A 9,925-nucleotide genomic window follows, 5' to 3' on the forward strand; every position below is an offset into this window, starting at 1 on the left:
TGCGCCATTTGTTTTTTTCTATGTCTGTAATAAATCGTATAGGAGTATGGCGAAAGCCGTATTTGGTGCTTTGACAATTCATGAATATATTCATATTAGATCGCAATTCAATTCCAACATAATCGCTATTATAGTCGGTCAAAGTTGCATATTCATCCAAACAAATTCGGTAAGCATTTGCCATGTATGTATATGGCCTCCACTTTTGCATGCATATGCCAGTTAGGCGCATTATATGCCAACCAAATTTTAGGGCATATGATGTTATATATACGCTTGTTATGCGATTTAATGTTTGCTGGGGTGCGTGATACGATTAATTCTAGCAAATAAAATATAAATTTGGAACTTTAATGTTGGTTGCTTCGTGAATTTCATATCAATGACGGATCGTGTATTGAGAATAATTTAGCACAAGTAAAGTGTAAGTGTAAGTGTAAAATTGTATATGGTAACAGTTGTGTTAAAAATGACTTGGTATATGAAACGATTTAATTCAATTTTCATAAATAAAAACCAAGTTGTGTTCCCGCTCGAGAACGAGTCGTTTGGTTTAAGCTGTCTGTAATGTTGTGTTCATTTTCACCCAAGGAATGTTTAACGGCGAGAAAAATTGGAAAAGTGAAGAAATAGTGATTTCCCATATGCTCTACATATAGTATTAGGCGCTGTTAGTCCAATTAAAATTCGCACTGGGTTAAATAATCACTCAGAAAGAAAAATTATTAAAAAAATACCTTTCCCATTTCAAATATGTTTTCTCTATATTAAAGTAACATGTTTTACTGATGAGAAAAATTGATAATTGTGTTCAGTATTGGTAATTATATTATATTCCATTGGTGAGTTTTTTTTTATTTATTTCATCCATACATATCACAGGAGGCATCTCGTCTAGGATCACAGAGGGCGGTTTTCATCATATCTCGTTCCACTTCGGTATCTTTTATCTGATACGCACCTTCCAACGAGTGTTTCTCATCCTTCTGACAGCATCACTCGGTAAACACTGGTGGAGTGAACAAACACTACCCAACAACCAAACCAAATAATTATCAAAGAGTCTAACGATGTTCAAACATATCCAAAATCAACAGATAGCCTAACGGAATCCTACATCAAATATGCGGTCGTGTCTCAGACACAACCCTCCTGTGACTTTATTCAAGTGAAGCGATCAGAAGAGTTGGAAGAGAACTCGAATGGAAAATATTCTACGTGGGATCAGCTTTAATCAGATTTAATCAGGTTCTTGACACGATTTATGTTGGTCTGGTACCAGTGGGGAGACCCTACTCCAAGCAGACATTCCCGATGGGGCACGTACTCCGGAGCAAGACACAGTGACGATTGCTCTTCAAACATATTCATATTGTGGTCAACGATTCGTGCGAGCAGGTGCGAGCCAGTTACTTTACAAATTATTAATACACAGAAATAGAGGGAGGGAATGAAATGACCACTGAGTACAATCCGGGTAATGCTAGAATTTATGTTGCTTTCAATACTGCCGGAATCATATCGGAACAGTTGAGAACAGTACGAAATTACTGAAAATTTAACAGAAATTCGAACTAGTTAGCGACGGAATATTGGACATGAGTCTAGTCAACAGACTTATTTGATTTTCAATTGCTTAAGATTGATACGAAACTTAATAAAGTTTACTGCCAAATGGCAGCGGGTCATATTTTCTTGTCTTTTTCATGCGATCAGAAAATTTGTAGTGATGCTTGTTATCTGTTTCATGCAGTTGAAAGTGTATTGTATTAGAAGGCTGTTCGTTTTGATTTCATTGTAGCTTAAAAATATTGTTTTGTTTTTTCCTCTTTTCGCTAAAGATAAGAAAAAAAACTCAAGTAAAGTAATTCTTTTAGTCATTTTTAATAATTCGCCCTTCATATGATTTCCTTCAAAATTTGAAGAAATGACATCTTTGCCAGCGATTATGCAGTTGACGGATTAACGAATTCGTCACGAGTTGCCTCAATGTGCAGAGCTGAGTTAGAGATGCGATTGACATCGCCAACATAGATCGGGCCGCGGTTGTCCAATGTGTATAAGGCCTCAGCGTCGCATTGGAGGTAGAGATGTGCCATCCCCTCATGAGCTGTTCATTCGAATCGCTTCATCATAGTGAGCGGATTCGGATCGGCTCGCAATCAAAAAAACGCAGCTAATCAGCTCATTACGGAGCTGGAGCTGATGAGCTGTTGAGCTGTTGAGCTGATGAGCTGCTGAGCTGTTGAGCTGTTGAGCTGATGAGCTATTGAGCTGTTGAGCTGGTGAGCTGTTGAGCTGTTGAGCTGATGAGCTGTTGAGCTGTTGAGCTGAAGAGCTGTTGAGCTGTTGAGCTGTTGAGCTGTTGAGCTGTTGAGCTGTTGAGCTGTTGAGCTGCATAGCTGTTGAGCTGCATAGCTGTGGAGCGCAAAAGCTGCAGAGAGTGTGAATTGCGAGACGCGAAAGGATTTTTCGTCTCCCGCGCTTCATGGCATGACGTCAGTTTGTTTTCGTGTATCCCTCTTCGTATTTTAGCTTTAGCAGAGATGCCAGATAGGAAAAAAGGTTTTGACGTAGGACTACGTCTTTCATTTCTATACCGGGGTGTAAAATCAAAGTTTCGAAAACGAAAGCGTTACGCCGGAGACCGAGATTTTGAGCGTTAATAGCTCCTAAACAACTGAATGAAATGGTATAATAAACACTTCATTCGAAAGATAAAATGTCTACGCGTTATATACTTGTTACTTTTTGATCCAAAAACTTGTTTCAATAGTCTTAAAATTGCTTTCAAAACAGGCTATTGAAATCACCAATCGGTATATAAGCGAGCGGCGCTCGGAAATCCACTCAGTTCTAATTGAACAGCGATTGGAGCATGTTGTCGCTGTTGCGGTGAAGCTCTTTATTTATCATGAAAGCGCGGATGAACGGTGTCACCAAGAGCCTGTTTGTGCACCCTAGACCAGAAGGGAATCTATCAGGAGGAGAGTGATGCCACAAACGGTTCCCTGGGAAGACATCGCTACACACACATACACGCGCGGCTATTAACAGGTGGTTATCGAGTTGGCATTAAACACTGGTGGGCTTCCAGTATCGAGGAAAATGTGGAAATATCTAATCGTTACTGAAAATAATCTGCCAGTTCCTCTGGGAATTTTCAAAATATATTCATGTGAAAGAGTTTAATTGAATGATTTCTATCCATGTTACACTGTGACCAAATATGTTTCAATCAAGTGCTATTAACAGGTGGTTATCGAGTTGGCATTAACCACTGGTGGGCTTCCAGTATCGAGGAAAATGTGGAAATATCTAATCGTTACTGAAAATAATCTGCCAGTTCCTCTGGGAATTTTCTAAATATATTCATGTGAAAGAGTTTAATTGAATGTTTTCTATCCATGTAACACTGTGACCAAATACATTTGGTTTTGTGGTTTTTCAATCAATCGCAATTAACAGGATAGCTTCAGAAGATTATTCTTCCCCATCAGTAGGATATTTCCGTAACCAATATTGTATGCGCCCGCAATCGATTATTGCTCAGTCGCCGAAAGTTCCGAGCTCAGAGAGTTCATTCCCCTCTAGTTTGCCTCCCAAATTGCTATCGTAAACCACACCTTCTCTCGATTCAATCACACACAAAAAGCATACTTAAGCGATATTCTGGTGGTGAGACACATTCATTTTTCGTGAGGACATCGACAAGACAACATCGTTGCCTAACGTGCTGGAGGAGGTGGACGGCGAAGGATCGACACATACACGCGCCGAACTCTTTCCGTTAGGATGCCATTCAGCATCGAGAAAGTTCCGGAAAGATCTAATCATTGCTGGAAAATAATCTGCCAGTTCCTTTGGGAATTTTCAAAATATATTCATGTGAAAGAGTTTAATTGAATGTTTTCTATCCATGTAACACTGTGACCAAATATGTTTCAATCAAGTGCTATTAACAGGTGGTTATCGAGTTGGTATTAACCACTGGTGGGCTTCCAGTATCGAGGAAAATGTGGAAATAACTAATCGTTACTGAAAATAATCTGCCAGTTCCTCTGGGAATTTTCAAAATATATTCATGTGAAAGAGTTTAATTGAATGTTTTCTATCCATGTTACACTGTGACCAAATATGTTTCAATCAAGTGCTATTAACAGGTGGTTATCGAGGTGGCATTAACCACTGGTGGGCTTCCAGTATCGAGGAAAATGTGGAAATATCTAATCGTTACTGAAAATAATCTGCCAGTTTCTTTGGGAATTTTCAAAATATATTCATGTGAAAGAGTTTAATTGAATGTTTTCTATCCATGTTACACTGTGACCAAATATGTTTCAATCAAGTGCTATTAACAGGTGGTTATCGAGTTGGCATTAACCACTGGTGGGCTTCCAGTATCGAGGAAAATGTGGAAATATCTAATCGTTACTGAAAATAATCTGCCAGTTCCTTTGGGAATTTTCAAAATATATTCATGTGAAAGAGTTTAATTGAATGTTTTCTATCCATGTAACACTGTGACCAAATACATTTGGTTTTGTGGTTTTTCAATCAATCGCAATTAACAGGATAGCTTCAGAAGATTATTCTTCCCCATCAGTAGGATATTTCCGTAACCAATATTGTATGCGCCCGCAATCGATTATTGCTCAGTCGCCGAAAGTTCCGAGCTCAGAGAGTTCATTCCCCTCTAGTTTGCCTTCCAAATTGCCATCGTAAACCACACCTTCTCTCGATTCAATCACACACAAAAAGCATACTTAAGCGATATTCTGGTGGTGAGACACATTCATTTTTCGTGAGGACATCGACAAGACAACATCGTTGCCTAACGTGCTGGAGGAGGTGGACGGCGAAGGATCGACACATACACGCGCAGAACTCTTTCCATTAGGATGCCATTCAGCATCGAGAAAGTTCCGGAAAGATCTAATCATTGCTGGAAAATAATCTGCCAGTTCCTTTGGGAATTTTCAAAATATATTCATGTGAAAGAGTTTAATTGAATGTTTTCTATCCATGTAACACTGTGACCAAATATGTTTCAATCAAGTGCTATTAACAGGTGGTTATCGAGTTGGTATTAACCACTGGTGGGCTTCCAATATCGAGGAAAATGTGAAAATAACTAATCGTTACTGAAAATAATCTGCCAGTTCCTTTGGGAATTTTCAAAATATATTCATGTGAAAGAGTTTAATTGAATGTTTTCTATCCATGTAACACTGTGACCAAATACATTTGGTTTTGTGGTTTTTCAATCAATCGCAATCAACAGGATAGCTTCTGAAGATTATTCTTCCCCATCAGTAGGATATTTCCGTATCCAATATTGGATGCATAAAACCTTGTGCCTCCAACGTAACGCTCTCGTTTTCGAAGTTCTCCAAATATTCATTCATTCAGAATGAATTCAGATTCAACTTCATACAAATGATCTATAAATCAACGATAGTCCTACGTCACCCTTGCGGTTATACCATAGATATAACCCACTTCCTGTTTTTTGTTTTGAAGATATTCAATCGTTCGATACTTCATTAAATTTTTCTTATATGGCCAAACAAAATAATACACATTATTATATGCTTGTAAATAAATTTAATATATTACATTGTTATTTAAACATTACTGTGGAAACACATACATTTATTTCCGCATGCTGAATCAAAACAATTAAGAAAACCACTCGGCATAAATGTTGATGATTGATGATCGGTCTGACTGGTCCTTTTGTTACCTTTGTGATCGCGAATAATTATTTCTCGTTGCACCTATTAGTGGATTTATTTTTATATCCTCGGATGCAAAAAAAAATCTCGATGGTTTTTTTCAAAAAACGTTGTCTCAGCCAATATTCCTGGAGGCATTCTATTTGGCTACTGCTGGTTTTTCTGTTGTTTAAGTTCAGCATATCCTAAGCATCTTCTATGTTGGATTTCAGCAATAGGTATTTGTTGTATATTATATTATTAGAATTCATATCAGTTTTAGTTTTTGTACAATTACGAATTAAATTCGTTTATTTTTTGCTTTCCGTCTATTAAAAAAATGCACACTATGCAATGTCCCATGGTGATTACGTTTCATATGCAATTGTGTGGACAACTGCAAAATTCAACTGAGCTGAAGAGCTGTTCCAAATGAGCAGCTCACTTGTATGAGCTGAACGGCTCTGAGCCGCTCACCATGATGAGCTGATTTGCCCATCTCTAATTGGAGGCAATTGTAATTGGACATTGACGTTGAGAGTGGTACAGTGTCGACGTCTGGCGGCGTCTTTTAATTTGGGGCCAATATTTGGGCCCCGAACTCAATGTTTACTGGTCCAGCAAGCGAAAAAAATACCTGTCTTGTTTTTTTGAAAATTATGCTTAGAAAATATTTTAATATGTTTAATTTTGGTTTTATTTCAAGTTCAATTTTTATGTAAACATTTTCTGTGAAATGATTTGGAAATATCCACTGCCGTCGATACAGAGGTGAACATGCCCCGGAGGCTGAAAGCCTCCTAAATAAAGAACATATAATGTGCATGATCGGGTATTGTAATCTATTTTCACGAACCAATATATCGAATAATATTATGTATACTCAATTCACCTCCGATACACGATTACGGGATCCACGTTTACGTTGGTGTAGAGTACAGAGCTCGATTGTTGGTTGTCCGGATGAACTTCGATGTCCGTTGCTACTGCTGCTCCTGTTGCTGCTGCTATTGAAGCAGGCCGATGCGACACCTAGCTTGATTATCGGCTGCTCAGGTTAGCTCCGTTGTTCGCTGCTGCCACTGCTGCTAGTTTTCCTTCCAGATGTTGCTCGTATCACGTCCGTTGTCAGAATGCCGGCTGCGCGGAATGGCTCGCGCTTTTATAGCCTGGCTCATATTTTCCTTTCATCTGATTGGTCTATAGTTTTCATGGCATGTTTCTCATGCTTTTTTTATTATTATTATTATTACTATTATTTCATTTGGTATTATGTCAGCTCTGTACTCTACAGTTGGGTGTTCAAATATTGTGACATATTGCCCTTAATTCTGCGCCGCACCCTAAAAGGCACCCAAATTGCATGGTTCTTTAGAAACAACTAAAGATGATTCATCCCTGCACTCAATGTTTTCCTTTTTTGTGCTGCATTTCAAGCAAGTGGCAAAACTTGTGGAGCGTAAATTGGACCAACAAAAACGTGGTATTTTGCGCAACAGAAAATCAAGCTCCAAGCGCATATTTCCAGTACGGGAATGATTCTTATTTCTATAGAGTGCTAATGTACTGAATGAGCCACGGGAGAACACAGATTGCTTGTTCCAATTAACCAATCTGAACGCGGGATTTTCGCCTGTACAATACTTGACATTATGCAATTGTTCGATAGTTAGTTTCATAAAATATATAATTTACAAATAAGCACGATTGTTAGGGAGTGTACAAATCGATTAAAACAAAAATTCATGAAATTTGGAACAAAATATTCTGGTTGGTGTAGATAATTTCGTGTACGATACAAAAATCCTAGCAAACCTGTAGAAAATGGAAAACTTTTTGAAGTTGGCCCACCATCTTATTCAGTAGAATTTGATACTGTCAGTATGTTCGTAAGCACCGGCTATGTTGATATTCTTTGTTGTGTAATTTAAAAAATGAGACGAGCGTTGAAAAACAGTAATTTTGCTCAAGTTTTTAATTCGATTGGCAGATCGGGAAATGAAATAAAAAATAAAATGGAATATTGTTCGATTCCAAATATATGCTGGAGTTGTAATAAGCAATTAATGAAACAGAACAGTTGTTTTTGCACCGGTTGTGGCTCCCTACAAAAAGTTGGATATGAGGTAACATTGAATAACAAGCTACGCGATTCAGTGTGAGAATCAAAACATAAACTTTTCCCCTATATTTGTATGAAATTTGTGGTTTCACAATCATTGTTGTATTCATAATTGAATTTTGCGTTTTAATAATGTTTTCCTGATGTGATTTTAGGATTACTTCAAATTGCTCGATGTACCCAGTACGTTTAATTTGGATTCCTCGACTTTAACTTCCAATTTTCGACGACTTCAAAGTCAGCTCCACCCAGATAAGTTCAGTCAGAAATCGATCGTAGAGAGGAATAACTCGCTAGAATGGAGTTCGCTTGTGAATAAGGCATACAAAACGTTGAGTTTACCGTTGGAGAGAGGGAAGTATATACTGCAGCAAAACGGGATTAGAATATCTGAAGACAATACATCCGTCGATTCTGAGTTCCTTATGGATATGATGGAGAGGAACGAACAAGTGGAGGAAGCTGTAGAACGTGCGGATTTGGAAAACATAGCGCGAGACTTGCGATTAGATATTAATAATTTATATGATGAGTTGAACGTATGTTTCGCAAATAATAATCTTGAAGGTGCAAAAATAGCTGTGATAAGGTTAAAATATTTATTGAACATAGAGGCTATTGTAAAAGAAAAGATGTTGAAATACATGTAACGTTTGGATAAAAAACAATGTTTGAAGTATTTTTGGCAAAGTATTTAACGCTAGGATTGTATTGTATTTAGCTCAGTTATATATTACATGAATAGTATTATCAAGTTTCTTCTACCTTCTACTATGCATTCTAAGAGCCCTATGTTTCGTATTCATATATTATATTCGCCTTCTAAAGCACTGCCAATTTAGGATCTGTACGGTTTTAATCGGATATATTTCTAAGAATCGGATTTGGAAGAAAATTTTATTAGAAGAAAAATGTTCTACATGTAGGTATAGGTAGTTTAAAGATACAATATAGGGTTTGGGATTTTTAATCCTTTCAAATGAAGATTGAAACTCTGAGCTTTATACATACCATTCAGTTTAAACTTCTGGTCAACCTCATCTGCTGTATTTTTCCAGTACAGTAGAACCCCGATCATCATGTTTCTTCGAGAGCGTGGTTCAAAGGCTTGGACGTAAGTCGTGACTTCATTCGTGTAATGAATGAGTAGACTTATGTCCAACCACTACCCGCTAGATGTGCATGTCCACAGAATGAATCTTGTTCAAAGCAATGTCTGTCGGTGTGGAAACGGTTACGATGACATTGATCACGCAGTTTGGCAATGTACGGATAGCTACGCAGCCAGAGTGTACATTTTGAATGTCCTTGGGCCCAAGGAAGACATCCCTATGTTCCTGTTAGAGACGTGTTGGGATCTTGCGACATCTGCTATATGCAGTTGATCTATATGTTTGTGAAACGGTCTAGTATAAGAATTTAATGCTTTTGTGTTTTTGACGTAGGACTACGTCTAACCGGAAGATATAGGGGGTGAAATGGAAATCTAGGCACTGAACAAGTAGGAAAAAATGCAAGATTTGGAACGTTTATAACTCGAGCATTTCTCAATAGATCGCAAAGGTTTTTGCATCAATTGATAGGAAATATATCTACGCATCTATCATAACGAATAACATTTCATTTTTCTTGAGATAAATAATTGAATAATTGTGAAATATCAAGCATTGTCCAAATGCACTATGTGCCCATTTTCGATTGGTCCATTTTGTGCTCCTCAAATCGTACCGACCAAAACGGGCAACCAGAGCAGCAGCGAAATAGAATGAAGCACGATTGGAAAGGAAAAAGAAAAAAAAAGTCGGGTGGGTAATGTCGGGGACATAACCGGAGTGACGTAGGACTATACAAAGGGGACAGCTTTTGTTAAATATATATTTTAAATATATTGTTTTATTTCCTTCTCCTACGTGAATACCTACCTATCTACCTGAAAAATGGATTAGTTTACTGTTTACTCTTTATGAATATGTTGATGGTTCTGAAAAGAACCTTTGGTGTTGTGTTTTTGTTATCACTCGATATTCCCATCTTGTTCGGTTAAACCTTCCTGTTTAGCTATTGCGTTTGCCACTCGCCACAGCTT

At 37.7% G+C, this 9,925-nt stretch overlaps 1 protein-coding gene across 1 annotated transcript; it reads left to right on the forward strand.

The window, feature by feature from the left end:
* Positions 1–7,622: 7,622 nt before the first annotated feature.
* LOC129769633 (co-chaperone protein HscB homolog) lies at positions 7,623–8,703 on the forward strand. Its single transcript, XM_055772013.1, has 2 exons — positions 7,623–7,843; positions 7,995–8,703. Exons 1-2 carry the CDS (start codon positions 7,652–7,654, stop codon positions 8,487–8,489), a joined length of 687 nt encoding a protein of 228 aa, XP_055627988.1. The 5' UTR covers positions 7,623–7,651; the 3' UTR covers positions 8,490–8,703.
* Positions 8,704–9,925: the final 1,222 nt, after the last annotated feature.

Source organism: Toxorhynchites rutilus, chromosome 2 (assembly GCF_029784135.1).
Source record: "Toxorhynchites rutilus septentrionalis strain SRP chromosome 2, ASM2978413v1, whole genome shotgun sequence".
Lineage (NCBI taxonomy): Eukaryota > Metazoa > Arthropoda > Insecta > Diptera > Culicidae > Toxorhynchites > Toxorhynchites rutilus.